The sequence below is a fragment of the Atractosteus spatula genome, chromosome 2 (genome assembly GCF_055471065.1).
Source record: "Atractosteus spatula isolate fAtrSpa1 chromosome 2, fAtrSpa1.hap1, whole genome shotgun sequence".
Taxonomy (NCBI): domain Eukaryota; kingdom Metazoa; phylum Chordata; class Actinopteri; order Semionotiformes; family Lepisosteidae; genus Atractosteus; species Atractosteus spatula.
This window is the reverse complement of record NC_142707.1, coordinates 28,789,110-28,816,134: the sequence shown is the minus strand read 5'-3', so window position 1 is coordinate 28,816,134 and position 27,025 is coordinate 28,789,110. Positions and strand designations below refer to the sequence as shown.

At 33.9% G+C, this 27,025-nt stretch overlaps 1 protein-coding gene across 1 annotated transcript in view; it reads left to right on the top strand.

The window, feature by feature from the left end:
• adgb (androglobin) overlaps nucleotides 1-24,501 on the top strand; it is a 111,652-nt gene extending 87,151 nt beyond the window's left edge. The window contains exons 26-35 of the mRNA XM_088939997.1: nucleotides 1,042-1,229; nucleotides 1,450-1,625; nucleotides 1,730-1,908; nucleotides 2,944-3,055; nucleotides 9,213-9,403; nucleotides 10,496-10,651; nucleotides 11,251-11,359; nucleotides 15,722-15,845; nucleotides 22,123-22,306; nucleotides 22,853-24,501. Of these exons, the coding sequence (XP_088796123.1) occupies nucleotides 1,042-1,229; nucleotides 1,450-1,625; nucleotides 1,730-1,908; nucleotides 2,944-3,055; nucleotides 9,213-9,403; nucleotides 10,496-10,651; nucleotides 11,251-11,359; nucleotides 15,722-15,845; nucleotides 22,123-22,306; nucleotides 22,853-23,047 (1,614 nt within the window). The 3' untranslated portion in view covers nucleotides 23,048-24,501. The remainder of the gene's footprint in view (nucleotides 1-1,041; nucleotides 1,230-1,449; nucleotides 1,626-1,729; nucleotides 1,909-2,943; nucleotides 3,056-9,212; nucleotides 9,404-10,495; nucleotides 10,652-11,250; nucleotides 11,360-15,721; nucleotides 15,846-22,122; nucleotides 22,307-22,852) is intronic.
• Nucleotides 24,502-27,025: the final 2,524 nt, after the last annotated feature.

The following is a 27,025-nucleotide window of genomic DNA, read 5'->3' as shown; positions in this document are numbered from 1 at the left end:
GGTTTAGTGGAAGAAAAGTCTGCTCATTTCATTTGTTCATAAATACCTAAAAAAAAGGATCCCGAATGATACTTAAAAAATTAGACTCCACATTCTCTGAACAGTATCTTAAAAGTTTCTTACAGTTAAAAAGTTCTAAAAAAGGCAATAGTGTGATATTGAAAAAAGAGGGCCATTGCTTTGTGCGCCATTACCAATATGGGAATATTAATTAATTATCTAAATTATCAATATGTTTAATTAAATTAGACATTGCTTATGAACAAATACATAATTTATAGCATAATTATATAGATTATCATCATTATGACATTTATATTGTAATGAATAAATCAGATAATATGTACTGAATATGAATATAACTACTTGTTTTCCGAAAGACCTGACATACCTGAAAATTATTGTGTGTGGAAATATAAATTAATAGTTACTTATATCTTTAACAATCAGACATCTAAGGCTACAATGAGAGTAGGCTCATTATTCTTTAGTATTTAGTATTAAATTAACAGACCTTATGTTAACATTGTTTTTCATGTTCAGTAATAGTATAAATTGAAAACACCTACAAAATGTTAGGATACATACTGTAGTGAAAAGCACAGCATTCAAGTCAAATGAAGCTCAGATTAAATTATTCAATGAAAAAAAACGACCTGATAGATAACAGATATAGCATACACACCATCCCAGTCTGAATATTCACCCCTTATTGTGCTCTCTGTTGTGTATCTTATTAATCCATTATCAATTATGCCATTTTTGATTTTTTTTTCTAAAATGCTCAAGGTATTGACAAAGAAAGTCCAGAGGACTAATCTAGGATCAACATTAAAACAAAAAATATTAGTAACTTGTAAATACAGGGCTGTTTGTTCCATACATGTTTATGTAGTTGATTCTATTAGGTCCTTCAAGAAATGTCTAGATGAGATCCCCAGATCAGTGAACTCTGACAAGTTGAATGGCCTCCGTATTTTGCTCATGTTTTTTATATTTACCATAAATGTGTGTCTAACTGAAGTTTGAACTGTTTTTTAGAAAGGTTATACTTTCATGGCAGAAGCACATTCTGGAGACTTTCCCCTGGCAGCTGGAAAATGGAAGTTACGTTTGATTGGATCTTATAACCCACTGCCAGTTCTCAGCAGGGACCCCGCAAATAGCAGTTTTGCCATAAAGGAATTTAAGGATTATTATATACCTAATGAAAAACACTTAATTTGTCGGTGAGTTATAGAAGGCTAAACCGTATTACTTATATTGTTGAATTCTAAAGTAATTCTCTCTTGATTTTCCTTTTAATGTAGGTAAGAGGATACCTACTATTCATAGGGAATATTAATGTAATATTGGGTTTTCTTAATGTAATATTAGGATTTTAATTACTGAAAATGAAATAGTTATAAATCATGTTAGTACAATATCTGGATTTTCATTTTTTGACAGATTTTTAGTGAAGGTCACAATGGATCATTTTGCCACCCTCCAGATACAGACATCCAAACCAGATGTGTATCTTAAACTCCAGATTCTTGACAATGAAGAAGAAGTAGCAAGCAGTATTGGGAAAGGTCATGTTGTGATTCCTGCTTTCACATTCTTCTGTAATAAAAGGCCAAGCTGTGAGTGAATTATGATTTTATTTATATGTTATGTTTATGGGTAAATGTATTACATTTAACACATTTATATTTCCCCAAAATTCCTAAATATATATATTAAACAGCATCATCAAGTAAATGTACACAGATTCGAAGTCTGTCAGGAGGCAGCAAAAGAGAAAGGAGCACTTCTGTGAGCAGTCAGAGAAGTGCAAGACTGACAAGTGTACCCCAGATGCCAGGAGATGAGGAGACCACCAGCAGATCAGAGGCAACAATTGACCAGCAACCTGCAGAACTAATGGTATGATATTTACCCAACAAAGTTTGATGTCAATAATATTTATTTGAAAAACATATGAGGATAGATATTATTCATAGCTACTGTATTTTTATTTGTGATTGTGAATGAGACTTATATTCTCCACTTATGTTCTTCTGTGAACAAGAATTGCAATTCACATTTTATTTTCAGAAAATACTTTGCAATAATACATTGGCTCCACTAGATTTATGAACTAGACCCTGACATTGTAATCTCCAAGGGTTTGTGTACTGTATGCATCACTATTAACTTGGATATCGAAAGTGATGTACAGTATACATCTATATCAGCCAGTCTTTTTGCCTTATGACTTCTGTAAAAACATAAGTCAGATATTTAAGATTTAGACTGGCTGATTATACAGTGATTAAACTTTATTTTGCAAGCATAAGGCCAGCTGATAAAACAGCTCCTGACTTTTTCAACAAAGAAAAGAAAGTCATAAATACAGTATATTATAAAATATATTGTTTATAAGTGCACAATAGGGAATCTTAATTTAATATCCTGAATATATATGTAATTGTTTATGATGATGGCTGCTCAACCTGTGGTCTATATAACTACCATTAGTGGTTATATATTGCAAAAGTGTGCTAAGGTCAGCTCTTCACTATTTTAATAATCAACAGAATCAATATAATAATTAAGACTACTGGTTGTATCAATGCACAGAAGTCAGGAAATTTGGAAAAGCTGCCATTTGAGAAGTCCTGCTTTACAACTTCACTGTTTTGTTGTGATAATAAAAAGAGGAAAAACTACTTTGATGGTATATCTTTTTTGAATTTTGCACCTAAAATTTTATTTCCTGATCTACCCATTTGATAGCACTGCCCAACTAAATTAGTCTCCCACTGACTCAGCATATGCAACTTATTGTTATATATACATAACACTGATATTTAAAACATTAAAATGTTTCTATTTTTTTCATTACTTAAATAATTCATTGATTGTTTACTAAAGTTAAATTAGCTGAGTTTATTGATATTCCTCTTTTTGTCTATTTAGAGCCACAAGTACATTATTCAAGCTGTGGTGCTTCACAAAAGCTGGACCTTAGATGACTCCCAGCTAGCCTTTGTGCAGGTGTTAAAAGAAATGGAGAAAAATGACATTAAGGGTAAGGTGCTACTGTATATGCATTTTTTTTATCATGTCTCAATATTACTTTCTAGACAGATCTCTTTTCTCAAACTGTGCAGACAAGAAATGCAAGGATCAATCATAAAATAAAATTAGTATTTTTTAGTTTTTTAGGAAATACTGTAGGTGCACAAATTTCATTTGGCCCTGTGCAATCAAATAGAGGCCAAGTTAAGAGGGGAATGGAATATTGAAAAACACTGTAGAAGCTGATATTATTTAAACTTTATACATTTTATTGATTAAAGTAATATTTAAAAATTACTTTATTAAATATTTAAAGACATATTTATATAAATCTCGTATAGTACATCAGGTTTATACATCTTAGATCTTTCTTAGGGAAACACTACCTATATGTTTTTATGAAATCATATTGTTTTAATTAAGTTGATATATCTTCAGACTATTTTTATATTGTATTGTGTAGAGTATATTTCAATTATGCTTCTTTTCTGTTCCTCATGGGCTAGTTGGTCTAGTGATTTTGGCTTGTGATCCACAGATCCCTGACTCTTCCACTGGTTCAGTGCATGTGACTTTGACTTTTTAGTTTGCTGCTTGGCCCCTTTAAGTTTTTTGGTGAAAAATGTGTATTAAATGACTGATTACTGTTAATATATACTGTAACAGGATGCATTTTGTATCAGCATATATTTTCATATTTTAAGCATAGTACTGAGGCCATCTGTAATTTTCACAAGAGAAACACGTCACATCTTACAGATTTTAATTTTTCTTATCCATCCAATCATTTTCTAACTGCTTCATCAAATTCAAGGTCACATGGGAGCCATAGCTTATCCTGGCTAGCACCAGTCTATCACAGGGCACATGGAGACTTAGACATGCACATGCTCACACTGGGGCCAATTCTCCCAAAAGCCAATTAACCTGCCAGTATGTCTTTGGACTGCGAGAGGAAACTGGAGAACCAGGAGGAAACCCACACAATCCTGGGAAGGACATATCAAATTCATATACTGTAGATAGCACCCCAGATCTGGAATTGAAGCCTAGTTTAGGGTTACAATTCAATGTGCAATGACAACCATAGCACCACCCTTTAATTTTTCTCATACCAATATAACTTAGTTTAGAAAGGAAGACATGATCCATTCATTAAAAATCCTAACTTATGATTTATTTGAGCAATTTAATTGCAATTTCTTTAGCGTGCTTCAATTTCATAATTCCTGTGCAGGAAACAATCTAAATTATATTACTTAGTCAATGTGAGCTTCATCTGGTTCAGCAGTAATTTATATTTTGTCATGATTACCTTTATTTTCATCAAAGAAATTCTTGTCGGTGAAGTATTGTTCAGGTGTATACAGTCTTAAATCTGTATTTAAATAGGGGCCTTCAACAGGTTAATCCACAAGCATACTTTTTTTACATGTTATTTTATGTTACATACTTTAGCAATATGACTGAATGCTGTCATATTAAATATTAATGTTCATTATGTTTCAGAGGTTCAACATTTCATTCTATATGAAACTAAACAGTTTAATTGTAGAAACATTTTTCTCTTTCTACACCACTTCATTTCTGTCCTTAGAATGCCTTTCTCATCTATTTTCCATAAGGGATTTTTTGTAAGTGAAAAGGTTTTTCATCTTGGGCAGTTGCTTGTTTCAGGAGGAAGAATATAGAATTCTGTTTAATATTATCGTTTGAATTAGGAACATGGGGTAAAATCTCACATTTATTTATTTATTTTAATCAAGTAATACATCATTAAGTCATGAAATAAATAATTTCATTTGTTTAATAAATAATGTTAATTTGTAAGTAAGGGAAGTTAGCTGCCTTTATTCCTATGTTTATTGAAGCTGAATAAAGGCAGTTAAGTAATCCTTGACCCAGCACTGTTACTTCTGTTTGTGTCACTCAGTGGTTATACAGTACTATTACTAACAGCATATTTAGTCTTGAAAATGTTAAAAAAATTATTTCAATCCTTGAAGTTCAAAATACTGTATTCCCATATGTTTTTTTTTATAAATATGTTCCTTATTACATAGATTTAATGCTGCTAAATGATTCATGTAATGGCACTGTATAAACTGACCTATATTCTTAAAAGAATAACAAATCCGTCCTTTAGGTTTTCAAAAAATATCTGAAAATACAAGAACCTGACTGAGCCAGTATGTATTCTAATTGGGTCAATACCAAATCTAATGAAGTTAACTTTTGCCCCCTAGTGGGCTAGGGATGTGATTAAAGTTTAAAATAAAACTGAAAAAAATCATCTTTAATTGCAGTATTAAAAAATTGCTACCAGTAACAGAAATACCCTTTTAAAAACAGTATTTAATTCTCAAAGATGTTGGAATAAAAATATTTATATACCTATAGACAAATATAGATACCTAAAAGTTGCCAGACATCCCTGAGGTTACATCTGTTCATTTATTACTGCCAAAATCTCATAGAGTCAAAGCTAAAATTATAGTGTCAGGTTTTACAGTCAGTACACCTTTTAGAATGTCATTATACTTCACATTCATTTTAATATTATATTTGGACATTACCATATTTTAGCTTGTTTTAAGGAAAAATCTTACAGTCTAATGTAATACATTGTACATTTATGGTGGTGTACATCAATAACATCTGAAGCTCTCTGACATTTAACATAACTCATAAGTTGTCATTTCTAGGGTATACAGAGTATAAAATTAATCCACTCTGTCTTGTTTAATAAAGATTAACAAAATTATCTCATTGAATATTCTGGAAAAATTAGGCTGTTCGATATCATTAAACCTTGTCTCCACCCCGTTCTGCATTGATAAGCAGTTTACTTCATTAATTTTATACATTTTAATAGCCTTTTCAAAGCCCTTCCTCCCTATCTTCTTCACATGTGTTCTTCCCCACATTTCTGCTCTCCATGTGTTTAATGGGAAAGTCTTTGGTCCTCTTAAGCTGTGATGAGTTCACTATGTATGGTACATTTTCAGATAATATACAAGCAAAGAGATGTACTGTATTGAAGTACAGGAAGGAAGAAAATGATTGTTTTGAAGGAATTTAGAAGATCAGACCATATAACAACTTATAAATTGAAGGAGGCCATTCAATCATAATTTAGGAGTTTAGAGTTAAGTGAAATTAAAGTTTTATTTAGCTGTTTTTTTTTAACAATTTTTAGAGTTTGGACCTTCAAGCCTCTGAGAGATACCCACAACTCACTGTGTAAAGAAGCATTTCCTATTCTCCCTCCTAAATGAATTTCCTTTTAGTTTCCGAGCGTGTAATAGACCCTTGCAGATCTCATCTTAGTCTCATTTTCTTTTAGAGTTCAGAGATTTAGCTTTTGTAATCTCTCTGTTTTTAGAAACTGAAATACATTTTTAAACACTGTAACTTATTAGTCATCTTATAAGAAATAAGCATAAATCATATTAGTATAGCTGGTTATATAGTAAATAGATATAATTAACATTTTTGTATATGTATCACAACATACAATTAAGCACTTAAAAATGTGAAGAACAATAAATCATTGCTTACTAAAGGCTGTATAGAACTAAATGTGTTGTTTTACTAGTACAACACTGCCACCTAGTACACACTTAATTATGTAAATAGTGGCATTGCTCTAACTTGCAGCACCATACTCATTTGACTTTTTCAGTAAAAAAATACTGACATCTAAATACTTATTAACATACTTAGCTCCTTAGGATGTTTCTGCAAGTTAGGTGGTTGAACTTTCATTGAATGTAAAAAAAATGGGCAATGTCATTAAAAGACAACATTACTTTGCTAAGTAAAAAATATGCATGTTAAAAATGTTAGCAGGATTGTACAGGGCCACTGAGAAGTGCCCACTATATCCTGAAGGCAGGTAGGAACACAGCTCAACCAAGATGCAGAAAAACTAAGCAGAAATGCAAAAAGTAGTTTCTTCTAGGTGAATAACACATTTCTTAATCAATATTTTAAAAATATGTATTTAATATGGAGAAGTAAAATATCTAAAGCCTCATTATTTAATTGTTTATACAGTAAAGTAAAGCTATTTAACTCATGTTAAACTGACTCTAACTAATTTAACTAACCAATGAGCACTTTCAGAGAGCAGGTTGAGTAGTGTAGTCTAGATATCACTGGCTTCATTCCCAGGATATGTTGATTCATTCCTTCATTCCTTTCCCTTCTCATGGTGGTCAAAAGATTATAGCAGTGATCTGGATTGATTAACAGTTGCTGAGATACCAAAATGTTAATTATTATTAATATATTTATAATAATAAATTTTATTTTATATAGTGCCTTAAATGTATAGCTTCTCAAAGCAATTTACAGTAAGAAGAAAAAATAGTTTACAAGAAAAAGGAGATAATAAAAGTAGCACAATGGATTACAAAAGCAGTATAGGATGCAAGGAGCAGACACAAACATGAATAAACTAAAGACAAGAAGTTTTTGAGTCTGGATTTGAAAGCTCTCAGGGTAGGTGACTTTCTGATATTCTTGGGGATAATAAATCAGACAGGTGCAGATAGATTTAGAAAAAAAGACTAATTTGATTCACAGTGTCTCAAAAACTTTAATAATCCTTCTATTTTTTATTTTAAAACAGTTATAAACAAGAGGGGGATGATTCTGACTATGTGCAATTTGTGATTTATTTGTAATTCGTTTTGGAAGTTGGCATCTAAATTTGTTTTTATAATTGGTATGAAATGTCTTAAGCCAAACAGAAATCTTTCCAAACAACATTTGAACTTTGAAAGTATAATCCTTTTAGAATGACAGGTATTTCAGAAAGCAGCGACATAATGATCAACCCCCTCTTCATTTACTTTGTCAAATCTGACAGGAAATTTCATATGAAAATTCTCTAGAAAATATAAATTTATATCTATCTAAATATACAGTATAGAACCTTGTATTGAAACACCCCTATTTTTCATTTAAAAACATTGTAAGAAGAATAACCAGAAATACATCACAGGTTCTACAGTAAAATAAAAAAGTTTGAAATACTGTGGAAGTAGCACGTGTGGAGAGTGAAAAGATCCATCACTTATGTGAAAGTGTTATAAACCCTCTCAAAAGTGGTCCCGTTCTGTCGGTCCTTTCAAAACATGATTTGAGAGGTACAGTAGTTGAGCAGAGCAGAGTTTGTCAGATGTGCTTTCTGTGTAACTCAAGACAGCAGCCTCAAACAGTACATGTTCCATCTGGAATGCAGACCAGAAAATGTATTCTTCATCTCCCTAGTGAATAGGTTTTGACGGAATGCTTGCATAGTTGATTTGGCACTTATGTAGATTATCCTATTGTGTTCCTGCTTCTGTACCAGGGAAATCAAAACATGTTTCATTAGCTGTTATCTAATTGTGAGTTTTAATGGAATATAAACAATAAATATATAAAAAGCATTATGGAATATAAACAAATTTACAGGGAAACCATGCTGATGTAAATGTGTGGTGCAGATATTGATGATTAATAGTTTTTTGTTTATTTAGTATAAATCTGTTTTGCTGGAACATTTAATCAGGTTGGTAAATAACCAATTGTAGAATATGGAGTAAGTGGGTGGCACAGTGGCACAGTGATTTGCATTGCCGCCTCACAGCACTGAGGCAATGGGTTAAATTCTGGACCTTGGGTGCTATCTGTGCGGAGTTTGTATGTCCTCCAGATGGACTGGTTAACCTTCCACATACCAAAGACATATTGGTTTGTTAAATGACTTCAGGAAAAATGGCCTTGATGGGAGTATGTGTGTGTCCCATCCAGAGTGTATCCCTCCTTGCGCGTGTTGCTTGCTGGGAAAGGCTCCAGCTTCCCTGTGACACTAAGTTGGATAAAGAGGTAAGAAGATGGATGGAGATAAGTAAGAAATTATGCAACAGTAAAGAAGATGAAGTTTAAGAATAAGAAAGGGGTATCTGTTTCGTAAGAATTTCTGAAAGTTAAGCACCAGTTGACATACAGTGCACAGATTAAAATATTCTTCTCTCTTGTACATTCTGTATCTGATTAATTAAATGTCTCCCTACTATCATTAATGTGGTAGATAAATTTGATATTATTTAGGAAAATATTAAGACAAAAAAGAAATGCAATTTATCAAGCCTCAGTTTTTTTTGTTTCCACAGTTTATGGGGAGAAGCTGGATGAATCCAATATCCCTGTAAACTCAGAGCTCCAGTCTACTGAAGCACATAAATCTGCAGGGTCTACAACACCCAAGTCATCCAGGAAAGGAAAGGATAAGCCTGTGGAAAAATTAGATAAGGACAAATCTGGCAAAGAAAAAGAAAGACCTGCATCAAGACCAGACTCTCAGGTACAGTAAATAGGTAATGTGGCACCATTTCAAGAAACAAATAGGGGCCCACATGCAGTTTTACCTACAGTAGACTTTAAGATAGTAGAAATCAAAATCAAACAAGCAATATGAGCTGAATGGGCCTGTCTTGTTTGTAACTTTTCTGCTGCCCATACTTGTAGCATACATTTCCAAGCCGATTTCTTCCTGACATTTAGGCCCTGTCTATATTTCAAGTGTTATTTAAACTCTTTTGGGTTTTAACCAGAATGTACATACTTGTCCTTTCTTTGAATATTAATGTCAAAAAGTTAATGTATAAAATGTCAAAGATTTATGCATTTATGCAAAAACACTGTTTTCCTATCCGACTTGACAACACTGTAATGCAACACAAAAGTAGAAAAAATAAAGGTCATTTGTGCTGGGGATTTCAGAAAAGATTTGAAAATCGACTGAAAATTTAACTAAATCTGAGAGAATAATATTCCACAAATGTTCTTCCTACTTTATTTCTCACAGGTGTCTATATTGTGTGAAAATCAGAAAAGGATATTTTTGAATAACCACATGAAAGAAGGGGAAAACATATTTGCCAAGTTCAAAGCCCAGTAGACAAAGGCATGGCTAGTCATACCTTTACACATGCATACTGTACATACAGTATGATACATATGCTAAAAAGACCAATGAAGGCATAATTTTTGAGACACTGAGTTATAATTGATTAACATAAACTATTTAACATAACAACAACTATTTAAGAGTGTTCTTCTTTAAGGTAGAGTGCAGTCTTTTGACCTGAGCAGGCTGATTGGGGCTGAGTGTAAAAATGAACAATGAAGCAATAGCAATAATAAAATCAATTCATTCCTAAACTCTTGTGGTGATCTGCCATCTGAGTGAAGGCAGTTCATATTCACTGTTTTGACTTTTGATTATGAGTCTCTTGAAAATAGAATCATCTGGCTCTGATCTCAAGTTTCTTATTCATATTTGGTAATTACAAATACAGAAGATAAGATCAGGGGTCTGATTTACTGTGGATGGAATACTGTACATCAGATTACATATTACAAGATAATGTGGACTGCTGATCATATATTTTAGGCTCTGGATGTCAGCAAACCATCCTGGACTCTTCGAGTTGTAAGTGACAGTAATGATGCAGAAACAGTAGACATCAGGAAGGATACAGAACGTGTGGATGAAATCAAGGCAATGAAACAAGCTTGGGAAACTGCTGAACCTGGGAGGTCTATCAAGGTCTATTGTTTTTTTGCAAGTTGTGTGTAGTACTAAATTCTATTGTCTGTCTAAAATGTAAAAATCCTGCTGACTACATCAACACCTTTTATGTAATGAAACATTACTGGTTTCATTACCAAGTGGGCTAGATTGGCCAAATAGCCTCCTCTCATTTTTGTAAGGCTTCTTATGTTCTCATGTTTTGACACCAGATAATGCTGCAAAAATAACTGTAAATAATATTTACAGTTAGTTACTGTCTCTTGACATACAGTATCTCATGTAAATTGATTATCTTTGGAACACTAGTATCTTTTTACCTGTCTTAAAAGAGACTGATTTACTACAGATACTTTTCTTAGAGTTAAAAGGGTGGTAACATTATTAATCAAATATAATAATTAATAATAAACATTATTATTATTATTATTATTATTATTATTATTATTATGGGTTATAGATTTTCTACACAATCGTTTAAATGTGGGCTTTGATATATAGACTCTTTTGATAGCATCGGTTTCTGTTTTTGTGGTGTGAGATCTTAGATCTGAAAAAAAGAAACAATATTTGGCTGGGCAGTTATGACCAACGGTTTTATTGTTTCTGTGTTTTAGGCCATGCAATCCCGTCTGCAGTTTATTAATAAACACTTACTAAAGAAGACCTCAGAAGCCCTTGGCAAGGGGGTTGGGGTTCTTATCACCACCGTGACTGGAGATGGAGGTGCAGTACCATTTTTCATTATATTTCATTACACATCACATGTGTTAAAGTTAAGTAAACACAGTTTATATTTTAAAAAATACTGCAAAACAAAAATAATAATCAAATGTATTCATACCTAAAATTTATTTAAATGAGTGCTGTAATGATTGCTATTGGATATTAAATTAGGCTGAACATAAGGAATAAAACACTCAGTACAATTTCTTTGATGGGGATGGTCAGAGATCTACAGTGAAAGATTTGCCACTTCAACAGCTAGAGATATCTGGAGATAGCATGAAGATCGCATGAAGTGAATGTAGATTTCACCCAAATGCATAAAAATAAAAGCTATAAATAAATTTGAAACAGGTGACATGGGTTATGGCAGTTTAGGCTTCTGTTTCACAGCTTATACAATAGGTTCAATTCTGGCCCGGGGAACCCCATATACTCTCCCAGTGTCTGGATGGGATTTCTCTGAGTGCTAAGATTCTCCCTCCCAGAAACATGCTAGATTAACTGGTGTCTCAAAATTGAGTTTATTCCCTCTGACAGACAAGTGTCCCATTCAGGTTTTGTTCCAGTATCAATCCTTGCTAGGAGTAAGAAGATTTCAGATAATGGATGAAAAAAAAAAATAAAACCATGAGATTTAGAGAGGAGTTTGAATTACACTATTCTCTGATCACACTTCTGTAGTGTGAAGAATACTGCCATCATTTGGAAAGCCAACCTCCAAAAGTGAGATTTTATCATTATAAAACTAGATTTAAAAAGGTTTTAAAAATTGCTCATACTGATAAAATATTTTTAAAAATTGCTCATACTAATAAAAATATTTTCATGACCATTATTTTGACACTTTTCTGCAAAACAAAAGTGTGGATTGAAGATAGTAGTTTGTTATTAATAAATCAGAAAAGACAGTAATAGGAACTATGTTGAACACTGATAAAAGGTTAGTGATACACCTTGGATTTCCATCTCTGTTAAACAATTAAATATTTTTTATCAGAGGTTTTTACCCATTTTTCTCATAATTTATGTCCCTGGAATTAATGTATAGAAGCTACTGCATCTCTATGTGAGACTTTGCCAAAATTGAGTCTTCCAAACTTTCCATATAATATGGGTATAGGAATTCTGTTACTAAGATCTGTGTAATTATCAGAATGTGGACAAGTACACGTCAAATTCAAAATAAGAGATGGCTCTACAGTGTTTATCTAACAAACTATAAAAAACCAAAGTAGGATGTCAAAAAAACAAAGATGTAATAGGAGTCAAAAGTGAAACCAGAAATTTTTTAAAGAAAGGTTTTAAAGTCTTAAAAAATTGACTTTGAGAAACGTTGAAAATCTTTATACTGTAGGTCAGCGATTTCCTTAAAGATAAAAAAGATAAAAATATTGTTTCAAAAGTCGTAAAAAATCATACTACTACATCATACTACAATTCTACAAAATTATGAGATGTGCCTTGCAAAATTATCCTTTGCCAAAGGTGCCTTCCAGTGATTTCCCATTTTGTTCAATTACAAATTGCAGTATGTATACATATCTTTAAAGTGAATATTTTAATTATATTCAAAGTGTTCAAACTGAAAACATTTATGGGTGAAAGAAGTTATATGTCAGAAAAGAAAAATTAAAAACTAAAATATGTTCATTGAGTAAGTGTTCAAAGCCTTTTTCATGCAAAGATTCAATCCTGAAGACCAAGAGCTCAAAACCAACTCAGGGATGAAGTTGTACTGTACAAAGGCAGATCAGGAAAAGGTTTTAAAAAGTGTAAAGAAATGCAATATTTCAGCACAATGAACTCAATCATTATGAAGTGGAAGATATTTAGTATAATAGAATCATTATATATCAAGAATGCCATGTTGTACCCAATGGTGACTTTAAAAAAACTACAGAGTTCAGTGACTCTGTCTAAACATTGCCGTATCCCAGTCTTTCTACAAAGCTGGCCTAGGATAGACTGGTGCAAATGTCAAATTTCCAATGGAGATTGCATTTAAGCATTTAACTAATACTGCAAATATGTGGAAAAAGATTTCGTGATCTAATGATACAAAATGTTACAGGAAGACCTGTTTTAGTCTGCTAAAAAACTAAAAATAGAACAAAAATTCACCTTTCAGCAGGAAAGGGACTCGAACCACATAGCCAAACCATCATTGGACTGGTGAATAAGAAAATTAATTTCCTTGAGCATCTCAGTCAAAGTCCTTACTTGAATCCTATTAAGAATCTGTGGAAAGGCTTAATATCTGCTGTCCATAGTGATCCCCACATAATCTGAGCAAATCTGCCAAGAAGAATGAGCAAAAATTGTACAAAGACAAAAAGTTCGTACTGAGACTAACCCAAAAAAACCTTGGCTGTAATGGATGCCAATGGTGCTTCAACTAAATATTGAGCCCCCATCTGAATACCTATTTAAGGTTTTCTCTTTAAATTGTGTTAACATTTAACATGTTACCCTTAGACATCTGCAGTTTGAGCATTCAGGTCTTGAACAAAAAAATTAGTTTAAAAAACGTTTATGCATCATTTTGTAATTTATAAAATGGGACACTATAGGAGTCATCTTTTGTAAAGCACTGAGAGTCTTCAATTTTAGCTTTCAAGTTCTGATTTGAAATTTTACTTCTTAAGAAATGTGTATCACATTTCTTATGTATCATTGTAATTATGTATCATTTGAAATTGAACCAAATGGGACATCATTGGAGGAAGTCAATTCTATAGTTTGAGATTATTAATAATAATAAACTTTATTTTATATAGTACCTCCTTCTTCAGTAGCTTTACAGAGGGAGAAGAAAAAAATACACAGTGAAAGGAGATAACACAATCAAACATTTACAATGAAGGTTTGGAATACAGAAGGAAAGCACTGGGGCAGACACAGAACCAGTTAAATAAAAGCCTTTCTAAATTCTAAATTCTAAATTTCTAATTCTAAATTTGAAAGAGCTCAGGGAGGCTCACGTTCTGAAATCTTTAGGGAATTCCAGAGCTTTGGGGCTGTCACGGATGTCGGAAAGGACGAACCGTGGAATGGCAGGAGAGCAAATATAGACCCAGTGCGTAGAGGCGAGACGGGGGTTAGCCCGGGCTCAGAGTTTCAGGAAATGTTGTATAGAAACCTATGCCCTCAGGCCATGGACAGGAGTGACCTGGTGCTAGGCGGGTCTCAGGACATCCGAACCTCAATGCTGAGCAAGGAGCAGAGCAGAAGCAGGAAGTAAATAGGCTACACAACAAGACACACCAGAAAGACGTGAATAATCACAGGGAACTAGGAACAGGAGAGAAGTAGAGCGCCCTCTAGGTGTACTGGGCGTGACAGGGGCATAGCTAGAGAAGGCCCTGTCACCCATATATTGAGCAAAGGTTACAAGGTAGGGAGTAGATGATAGTAACTCAGACAGGTATTGAGATGCCAAGCCCTGTAGAGCCTTAGGTGAGCATGAGGATTTTGAAGTTGACAAGAAACATGATAGAAAGCCAGTGCAAGTACTCCAAGACAGAAGTAATGTGAGCACTTGTATTAGATCTGGTCAGGATTCTGACTGCCAAATTCTAGACATACTGTAGTTTGTTTAAAGATGATATAGGTACCCCAGTGATAAAGTAACAGTAATAAATTCTAGAGAAAACAAAAGAGTTTACCAGCTTTTCAGCATAGTCCGGTGATATTTGTGAGGAGGAAGAATGATGTTTTTACATATGTTGCACATGTGGGTCAAACGTCAAGCCTGAATCAATTATCTCCCCCGAGTTCTTCAATTTAGATTGAAACTCAAGTACCGTACCATTCCGAAATAGGGTTATTAGAGGGTTTGAGTTTTCCATGTTTTCATGTCAACTCAAATACGCCAGTGTGCAAAGGAACCTAACTTTTAATATCTTTTGAAATACTGCGTACTGTACATGGAGGGTTGAGCCCAGACAAACTGAGGAAGTAAGATATAGGATTTCTGGTATGAATGGTAGGGTCACTGGGCTATCACAATCCACCAGCTCCACCAGTTTCCCTCACTTCACTCTGGAACAGACAGCGACCCCAGCTCCAGGCTCTCTCCCTGCCAAATGTTTGATGTTATATAGGCACCTGCCACAATACATTTGCAAGAGAGATACTAAGAATTAGACGGTGGTCTTTCACCATTAAAATGCTACATATGACATTATGTCTCATAACATATATTAATACAGAGTTTGAAAAGGTACCAATTGAATTGTTATAAAGATTCTTCAACAAATGTATTGTGTATATAACAGTATTTATAGACACTTTAGAATACGAAATACATTTGTCTCTGATACTAATGAAAAATAAATACTTCATATTGATCTCCTACAGCTGCTCTGTCGCCTTCACCAGAAGACCCATCAACACCACCAGGTCTAGATCTTCATCACCAGGTTCAAGGAGATTCCTCCCAGCCTACTATGCCACCTCCCATAGATCTGACTCCATTTATCAGGTCTGAGTAGATTTGTGTATTATATTGTCATTTTAAATGATAATTATTGTTTTTCTAAGTCTTTCCTATTTAAAATAGAACATTCCCCTATAGATACCAGCAACTAGAAGATGCCTGCTCTCTCTAACAGGCCCAGATGTACTGTATACAAAAACTATTACTTTTCACTGTTTGCCCCTCATATTGCAGTAATATCTTTGTGGGGTCAATACTCAAGTTTCATCTGCCAGCTCCCTGGGAGCCAACACTCTCCACAAAATAGTGAAGGACCTTCCTTCAGTCTTTGTCTCTAGATAAATTATGGTATTACCATCGTCATTTCATGCAGGATTCATTTAACAACTGAAACTGTTATTTTTTGTGTTATTGTACATTTAATTGTGCTAGTTTAGGAAGTTACAGGTTTTAATTTTCTGTAACAATCATAAATTGTAACAGTACATTGTGAGAGTACTTGACCACTTTTAGGACTCAAACATCATAATGTACAGTCTCACACAGATTCTAAATATAGAATATACAATATATTGACCAAAACCAAAACATGTATAATAAATAAAAAAACGTAATAGCATATTTCTGTAAAAGAATCTGCTGTGAATGCGAAATGCAGATCATTCACTCTGGGATTACAAAGATCAGAGTTAACAACTTCAGAGTTAAAATACGCATTGACTGTTCTATTGACTAGTTCTATAATGCGTCACTGTCTAGTTTTATCAGTCTTGTAAAACTAAATCACATTTATAGTCTCAGACACAAGTAAATATACATTTACTGTTATGAACTAAGCATCAAACTTATTTGTGATAATAGTTTGCTCAAGAATGACATGAATAATGATATTTAATACTGAAAGATCTGTTGAACCAGATGTCCTTGATGAGTTTAAACTTTGTGCTGGTAAAAGCTGGCTGTAGCAGCTACTCGGTGCTGGGAGAGAGCTTTAAAAATAGTCTTTAAAACAGTCTGTGCACAGTTTTTCTTCTTGAGGTTCACAAGGTAGACAAAGGGGAACTTAATGTGTTCGATGCTATAGCTTTTTGTTCAGAATGTCCTGGAAATTGTCAAAAAGAAAAAGTCCAACTGTGATCAATTAAGTTGATCAGGCGAAAATAACAGTGGGTTTGTAAACACAAGATTTCTTCTAATTCAGGAAGAATATATTGGGCAGAATTCAGTACTTTACTGACTCACTCTCAGCCTGGCATCCTGGAGATTCAAGTTTTAAGTTCTGACTTCAACTGCTTACGCTCACATGGTTGTAAAAGTCAGTTTGCCAGTTTAGAGAGAGATTGAGAGAGCCAGTGGTTCACCAGAGAAAAAGGACATGTTCCAGTTTATGTGGGACGAAATCACAAGTTGGTGATTGGCTAAGTTTCTATCAGGTTTGGTTCTGGTACGCACCTACAGATCCCCAATTGTTTGATCTTCCTTTGGGTGATGGATAGTGACCTTTGACCTCTGTGGTATTTAGGAATGAACTAGACTGAAGACTGGCTGGAGCCCATCTGTGTTATACAGTATATCATTGATACAGCACTGAGTTTTACGATGTCTCTAATCAGAGGGGCCTCTTTAGCCAAATTCCTCTGCATTAGGGAGAGGCACCAATCTGGTTTGTCAAGGCACATAAAGCTTATTAGAAATATTTAATTACACGTAAGTCTAAGTGAAATAATAGGCCTTATCTCTAGTTTACAGAAGCATTATAGTGCAAAGTATGCCACCCTGGGAATTTTCAGTAGTTTTAGTAGTCTACCTTAAATCTCACTTCTCACTTCTTTCTCTGCATTGTCCATACCATGCCATTCCATGCCCTTCCAGCCTTTTCAATGGGAAATTGGTACACAATTCACCCATTTCCCATTGAATCTAAACCTGTTTGTTGTTTTTTTCATTACAGTATTTAATACATTTTAGCCTTTTCCACCTGTAATATGTTACTTTGCTCTTCCTTTTCATAACCTTTTACTTACGTAATCAACCAGAATCCACAGCTAAGACTGATAAATTTAATTTAATTTGTAAAACTTTCTGAAAGTTTTTTTCTCCTTTGCTAGTGTCTGCCATGCTTAATGTTGGATATTTACCTTCTATTCTCTACTAGGGTCTTTCAGTTGTCCTGAACCCTTGTCAGAATTATTTTTTTTGCATTAAAGCCAAACTTTCAGACCTTCTTGTTCCTGGCACACTCACTCACTTGTATATATACAGTATATCTCACAATCATTGTAACAGTTTAATCCTTAAAAGATAAAGCATATTGTGCACTTTTAGTCCACTAAGATAAATGATTGTCATATGATTCTTTCAATTTACATACAACAAAGAATACAATACAAAAAAGAAAATACCTTCCTTATAGTAAAAATGCACGATCAATTTGCTAAAAGAGGCTTGGGAGAATAAAAGGTCCCAGCATGAATGAAACTATTCAGCTTTACTTAACATGCAAAGCCTTGTTTCCACTAGGCACTTCACACAGATTGTCTGGATTAAGGGCACCTCCAATTACACTGAAGTACATTTTACCCTAGCCCAAACTGGTCTCTTATGACATATTATGCAATACTCATTAAGTACCAACCTGTCCAGGCAGAGGTATATAATCTTCTCCAAAATTACTGGTACCCTTGATAAAGATGAGTAAAAAAGGCTGTATAAAATGAACAACACAGGTATATTGTAATTTTCCAACATGTGGAATATATTTTACATTATCAATGATTCAATAGAATAAGCTAAAATTACTAATTTCTCAAATAATGACTTTATCTCCAAAAGCTTAAATGCCACAATTATTGGCACCACTGTTTTCAGTAATGTTTGCACGGATAACAGCACTGAGCCTTTTTCTGTAATGTTTTATGATAATAAAGATCACATTGGGAGAACACATATCTTAGACTATTCCTCCATACAGAGTCTTTTGATATCCTTAGGTCTGTGCTTATGGACAGCCCTCTTTAATTCAAATCACAGGTTTTCAATGGGGTTCACGTTCAGAGAGTGAATAGTCAAAAAGCAATGTTGCTTTTGTGGTCAGTCATTTCCTTGTGGACTTTGATGTGTTTTGATTGTCTTGCTGGAAGATCTACTTGAGGCCAAGCTTAAACCTCCTGGGAGACCAGACCTGGCAACCAGATTTTTTAGGACTTAGGAAAATAGCCCTATAACATAAGATATTACACAAGATATTTTTATAGAACACCTTATGTAAAATACTGTACTGTAAAATATGGTATGTTAGAACACCATATTTTACAGTACAGTAGGTATTATGTCCTTTTCTGAATATGTCTTCTTTTTTTAATGCCAAACCCACCATTGGTTTGGGTGGGCAAAGAGCTTTATTTTCATTTTATCATAGCACCTGGTTCCAATACAAGTGCCAATGCTATTTATGAAACTCCAGGTTCTTATGTTTTTGGTTTCATCTCAATATTTTTTTTTTTCTGGAAGCTCTTGCAATTACAGTAGCTTATTGGCATGGAGGTGGTGTCTATTTGTAAAGTTTGACACTTGCTGACCCCAAGATACATCAAAGTTCTGTAATTCTCCAACTGTAAGACTTGGATTTTTCTTTACCTCCCAAACCATGCTCTTTACTGTGTGTCGGGGCAAGATACACTTCCATCCTCTAACAGACAAGTTCACCACTGTTCCAGAGATTTAAAACTTAGTGGTATATTTAGTTTATTTATTTTTTGTACCTATTGCCTGATTTATGAAGGTTGACCACTATTTGTCTCTTTTCGTTTGTGAGTTATTTGCCTTTCTCCATGGCGATGGATGACAGATTAATTTTATATGGGTTTTCTCTCACTTATATACCCCAGTAGAAGCAATGGAAGATCATAATATAGGTACTTAAAACTAAGATGAGTAGAATGCAAAAGATAGAATGTTAACACAGATATAATTTTGTTTGATTTTATTTATAAGAATATTTAGGGATGCCAAAAATATTGACATCTATCTTTCTGGGAAATAAAATTATTACTTGTGAACAAAAACACTTTTCTCTTAGCAATTGCATCAAAATATCAGAATATAGTTTTATATATTGGTGAGCATGAAATATAGCTCAATACCCATGTTGTTTATTTTATATAGTCTTTTTGCCTATCTTTATCAAGGGTGCAAATAATTTTGGAGGTGACTATGCAGTATATGTACTGTAACAATGTTATGCACCATCAATGTTTAGGGAAAAGAGAAATTATGTCAGACAACGAAGTGTCATCTATACTTCATCTTAACCTCTGAAATTATAAATTCCAGTAGAAATAAAAATTCTTTAATGTACCAAGGTATAATACAGTATGTAAATTATTTATATGGTGTAAAACAACCAATAAAAACATCACCATTTTAACCACCACTACAAAAACTTATTAGTGTTTTTATAACAAAATCTCAAAAACAAAACAAAATCTCCCCCATTTTATTCTCAAAGTTGTATTTCTAAATTTGCAATTTCAAGTTTTAACACTGAAACTTAAAGCTTGTATTTATGCAGCAAACTATCTTTCATTGTACAGCAGGTTAAGTGAGGTCATAATTCCCCTGTGAATTCCCCCTTGTAGCTAATTTTTACTAATTTAATCTGATAATATTTTGGTATATTAATTAAAAGCTATTTTAAGCAAACCGAGTTTGCTGTCCCTCAAGAGATCTCCTTTCATTGACGTTACCTATCCATCTAATGTCTAATCCACATGTCAGAGTAACAGGAGGAGAACCTGTTATACCATGAAAGTAAAATTAGTCTGAAATGTTTCACCCCTCCAGATTACTCATTATTAAAGATCACAGGCTTTTTTTCCAATATTCATAATTGTGTTATATGAAGGTCAAAGACAGTAATAATAATTCTCCCAACTTTTGGTGATTAAATTGTTCTTTTGAAATTAATTTCCTCCTGGTTTCTCTTTTTTTTAAAAATAAAATAAAAATGGGTTTATCATATTTAGGAGAAATTACATGACTGATATATACATACAGTACATGCAAAATGTATATGTTACAAAATTACAAAATGTTGTGGGAGCAATTATAGACCTCAAGATAATTATTTATTTATATTTTGCATTATTAAAGTATTCTTGATTAAACAATACATTATTAGAATTATTAATATATTCATATAATTATCCCCATATAATCTTCATTCATCCATCCATTTCCTAACCACTTTATCCAATACAGGGTTGTCAGAACCTATCCCAGCAAGCAATGAGCATGAGGTGGGATATACCCTGGACAGGACTCCATTCCGTTGTAGGGCACACACAGACACAATCACACACACTCACACCAGGGCCAATATTCCCAGAAGCCAATTAACTATCAGTAATTATTTGGACTGTAGGAGGAAACCCATGCTAACACTGGGATAACATACAAACTCCACATAGAAAAAAACTCCAGTGCTATGAGCCAGCAATACAATCCACTGCACCACCATGCCGCCCTATTAAATTATTCAAACACAAAAATGATAACAGAATATTGAATTGTTCACACAAAGTGTGAAGAGTTCTTTTAGAGTCACTATTGAGCCTGTTTATCCCTCACATTGTGTATTACCCCTCCTTTGTTAATCTCCTTAGCAGTGTGTTTGCTTAGCATTCTGTCACATATTTTTAAGTTATTGAAATTTGCATATTCACTATGACTGGCAGATTGAAACACCTTACTGCTCACCAAAACTCAATGAGCGGAACCCAGTCTGTGCTAAGGCTGTGTTTTTTGCGAGAGATTTTTTTCCCTTAATTGTACTTTAGGCTAATATTAAATAGGTCAGTATAAGTAGTAATTTTTATAACATCAACTCACTCCCTGTCCCAAAAAGAAAGTGGATTTTTTATTTACTGTATTGTGTTTTTATGGGTGTATTTATGTTTATATGGACAGTGGTCATTCTAGAGAGTGACACCTAATTTAATTTGCCAGAGTGCATGGGCAGCAAATATTCAGCTTGAACACCCATTGAAATCAGAATAGTGACAATGACACTAGTGACAATAGCATTTTGGAGAACTACAGGTTCCCTTTTTTATTAAGTGAAATAGATCAATTGTTTGAAATACATGAAAGAGGCTCAAAAAATGTACAAGTACCTGCTTTGGATTTCTATAATAAATTCAAATAACAGCACACGTAATGATCCCTGTGCGTGTTTAATAGCAAGAGTACCTCTTATTATAAGTGTTAAGTATAATGTGTTTTTGGTGAAATAAAGCTGTTAAAGTTTTTTGTTTCTTCATAGAAAATCTAAAGAAGAGTCTGTGCTGAAGGACGACTTCATCACATTACAGCAGGAGAGGGAGAAATCAGAAGAATTCCGAAGGTTCCGCCTGATGCGAGACCTGATAATGGAGCACAGAGAACAGGAGCAGCTGTCAAGAAAGGAGCTGAAGAAAAGACAGCTAGAGATGTACGAACAGCTACAGGTGAGAAGCCAGGAATTTTACAGCAGGGAAGACTGTTTCCTGTTTAAACCCTTTTTGCTACCTATCACTTCTTGCTTTATCAAAATGCCCAAGCTCATCAATCAAAATTTGAAAAAGAGTGAAAGTAAGCTTCATTCCAGAGTGGCTGACATCTAGCCATGCAGCCACTGACCTTTCACATTTTTATTAAAATGGAGTCTCTCATTGGAAAATCCATTCTTTTGGCTTATGTATCTTCTGCTGTTGTTTGCACACCTGTAGGCATTACTAGTAAGGGATAATTTTTTCTCCTATTTGATCATATATTAGACAATCTAGTGATGTGCCCATTAGGACAGCCTCAGGCAGACAGGGCTCCTTCCTTTTGTTGTAATAACCTCTGCTGCACATATAGTATTAGGTATTCCTTTTCTAAAATAAAGCATTGCTGAAGTCTGCTATCAACAGTTTTCACTTTATATGATTTAAAAGAAAAAATAAATATTGATAAAAGGGGATGTGTTTCACAAAACTATCAAGATTGTACAACATCTCAAACGTCCGCAGGTGCTACTGGATGTAAACAGGCAGAAGATCCTGACAGCACGAGAGTTGTATCGCAGCAAGCTGCTGGAGTCGGAGCTCAGGAAACAGGAGGAGGAGGCTGCACTGGAGGGAGCTCGTCAGGCTGAGCTGGAGAAAAACTCCCCACCACGTCAGAAAAGCCCCAAGCGGGGAAAGAGTTCCAGCAAGAAGAAGTAAAACAATGAGGCTGCTACTTCTTTGCTTCCATATGTATTTATTAGGCCTCAAAGTATTTTTTCTACTGCTTGTTTTTAGAAATAACTTTTTAATGCTGGTTCGGAATTTTAGGTAAAATCTACAGCTGGCTTGATTTTCTAAGTTGTATTTTTTTGGTCATTTTTTAAAATGGAATTTGCTGAGCGTTATTCAGCATTCATATGCCTTATATCCTTAATATTTCTTTCTGACCAATAAGCAGTATAGATGCTATTAATCTTTTAGAGTAAGGGGTAGTAGACCTCAAATTTGAATCATATTTATACAAATGTGAATCTCTTAGTCTCATTGTCAGACTGTAATCAGAATGGTGACATCAGGATCAAGCTAACTCCTCCAAAAAGTCATTTTCCTTCATAAACAGTAGATTTAAGTCAAATCTAGATTCCACTAAACATATTCCACCAAGTCAAAGTAACAGTATTCAAACACTACATTGTTAAGTTAAAAATTTTTTACAGTATTTTACTTACAGTAGATTAAGATTAATTGCCATAAACGACAAATAAATTGTCTCCAATTGAGTATACACAGTAAATAGTAAATATCCTGCAAAGGAACATGATTAAATTCTATATCTGTATTGAAAACCTTTTCATATCATATTTCTTGTTTATGAAGTATCTTCAAGGAGTATGCTGTTGCTTTTGCTTTTACTTCATTGGCAAAACCTACAGTATGTATACAATTGGTATTTTTTATGGAGATGACATTTGTTCACAAGTGTGCATGTTTTTTTTCCATTACTTTTATTCTTGATCATATAATCTTAATGTAAAAAAACTGGTCCATAATATTATTTCTTAAATATAAGTTCATAGTTTTTTTAATTTACTATTAATTTAAATTGTATTGAAGTTTTTTACCCTAATGACTCACAAAGCTGTGTCAACACGTGTCAGTAAGCTTGATAAAATTATTAAGCATAAGAAATGTCTTAGAAACAGCAAAAAATTGTAATTTTTCTGAAAGTAAAGGAGCCTTAAATGTATAATTGGATATAGACTCTGTAAGAATATTGTAGGTTATTTTGTTAATGCCTCAGAGTTATAAGTGTAAAATATGGTGTGTCTACTTTGCTACACCCATCATTATTTTATTTAAAATGGAGACTTGGCCATATTTCTAATATTTTGGTGTTTTTGATCTTAGAAATTGCTGTGCAACAATTTTCCTCCTTCAATTTGCTGTTCATTTAGTGATTCAGAGAGATTTTTTCATGCCATATCTATAAATACAAGTCTGGAAGCTGTATGAAAAGGACCACAGTGCCATCTTGTGGTATCATTCTATTGCTGAAAAGGTGAAGTATATCTGTTATATCTACTGTATTTATTCCTGCTGACTTTCTTTTAAGAAATAATAAATGTAATACATTTTTTCTTTGATTTGATGTATTAAAAGCTATTACCAAATTCAGGCCTTTAGGTCAATTTTGTCCATGATAATGTTATTATCTTTCTGTTGTTTGTCAGTAAGATTAACGTGTGTTTCTTTATCGTGATGTATCATGTGGTGCTTGTATTAGTTATGGCATCGGGAAATTTGTGCATTGCTTGATTGCTCTCACTACAGATTGGATTGGATTACTCACCACCTGGCAGAGGTAGACATAACCAATGCAAAAATCATAAATGTGAATCTTGACAATTAATGCAACCAACATTTAAAATGGCGATTCATCGATAATATTAAATGGCTTATAAGGTATAATATAATATGTAATTATTTTTTATTTACACCAACACAATTTGATTACACCAACCAAGGGAATGCAATTTCTTGACCCGTGGAGGTACAGTATCATCAGGATGGGCCAAGGTAGGATGGTACAGTGATTTTGGTAAGAAGGTTGTTTTCTATGGCATTTGGGAACGTGAGACTGAAGATGAATTTGGCTACCGGAATAGTTAGGGGTAGATTGGTAGGACTGCAATAGGAATAGACTGATGTTGGTATCACAAGACAAACCACTGAGAGTCCTGAAAGTAAACCAGTGAATTTGAAGAGATGGTGTGGAGGAGGCTGAGAGGTGGCTCTGGCTGTTAAGGGGACCAGGTGAAGGTGCAGGTGCAGGAAATGAAGAAATGGATGAGAGAGCCAGGACAGGGTGATGGCTGATTGGAACTGGAGTACTGGGGAGGATTGAATTCCATGAGAAATGTAGCTTCTGATTCTGGGTTCAGTGGCTTTCTTTGACAGTAGGAGAACTGGGGTTGGTTTCGTTAGAAAAGGTAATGGAATGGATCCACAGAGAGCTGCACAGTAGGTACTGCCTCTTTTGTGAGGGCAAACGCTGAATTGTATCATGCAAAAGCAAAACTCTGTAAGCTAGAATCATTGTATTTATACATAACTAGGTAGAAATGAGCAAAACTAGGGTTTGATCTCCCAAACATTAATTTAAAACTCATTTTTTGAATATGTTAATTAACTTGATTGTATTGAACCTGAAATTGTTGCTTCAAATTGGTGTTTTATTTGACACACAGTACAAAATGCATGAGGAAGAGTGTTTATCTGGCCAGCACTGTGATTAGCATTGCAGCACTGGGGTCCTTGGTTCACGTGGAGTTTGTATGTTCTCCCTGTGTTTGTGTGGGTTTCCTCCAACAGTCCAAAAACATACTGCTACAGTAGGTTCAATGGGTTCTGGGAAAATTTGCCCTGGTCTCAGTGCATGTTTGTGTCTGTGTGTGCCCTTTGATGGACTGGTTTCCTGTCTAGGGGATATACTGCCTTGAGCCCATTGCATGCTGGGATACGCTCTGGCTCCCTTGTGACCCTGCATTGGGTAAAGCAGTTAGAAACTTTTAGAAAAAGTTCCAACAGACTAGCAAGACAATCTATACATATCTGTACTAACTGAGGAATCATTCACTCACAGCAACCTTGAGAGAAAAGAATTATATTTGTTGCTTAAACAATGTACCAAATTTATTATACATAGAGGTAGGCAGAATTAATATTTCAGTGGTAGTTGTGCCAGTCCATTATTAGCCTTGAGACTACTGTGCAGTAATAAACATTTTGTAGAGACTGTATTCCTGTTTTACTGCTCTGTTATTCTTATGGTATGTTTTAGAGAAATTTCAAACAAAAAAAATGGATCACAAATATAAAACAATAATGCTGAAACACAAACCAGTTCATCAAACTAAGACACTTACACAGCACAGTGAGAAACATTATGTCCTTGCTAACAATGACCTCTCGTTAGCTAAGAAGATAATTAAGATTCATTGTCCATCCAAATCGCTGTTTCAATCTTCATGACCTCTGAAACACACAGTAGGATCCAGTCATAATGAAGTTTTGCTTTATGAACTACAACTACTACCCATTGATAGAAAAAAAAATTACATGTGATGTGAGAATATCAGTATTAAGGGGATTTTTATAAGAACAACTTCTTATTTTGGTTTGTTCTGAAGGAATTTCCATTTCACAATTGCAAGTGTTACATAAGTAATCTTATGAAGCATAGAAGTGATTCAGCCTTTATTTATGATTATCTTAAAACATTTTTTTCTGCATCTGTTTGTTTATGTAACAGTGTGATTGTAAGAAAGACTATAAGATATTTGAGTTCATTCATTTCCCTGGTTAATGTCAAAACTTGTCCTGTTACTTCTGCATTACTGCATTACTGAATTTTGTTGAGACATACATGTACTGTATATTACTTTGGGATGACATCCTTCTCCTGTTTTTTTGCAGTGTTGTTTTGAGGTTGTTGGTTTTAAATAATTATTTGCATTGGGAGTTTAAACACTTTTCCTGAACTAAACCTGAGTCTGAATATTGAAGTATTTTTTTCCAATTATGCCAATAATCCTGGGTTGGTCTGCTGAAAAAAAGCTGTCTTCCTGAGGTTCTGCACATTACAGCACAATCCCTATGCATACTGTATACTGTATTTCTGCAACTGGTGTGACA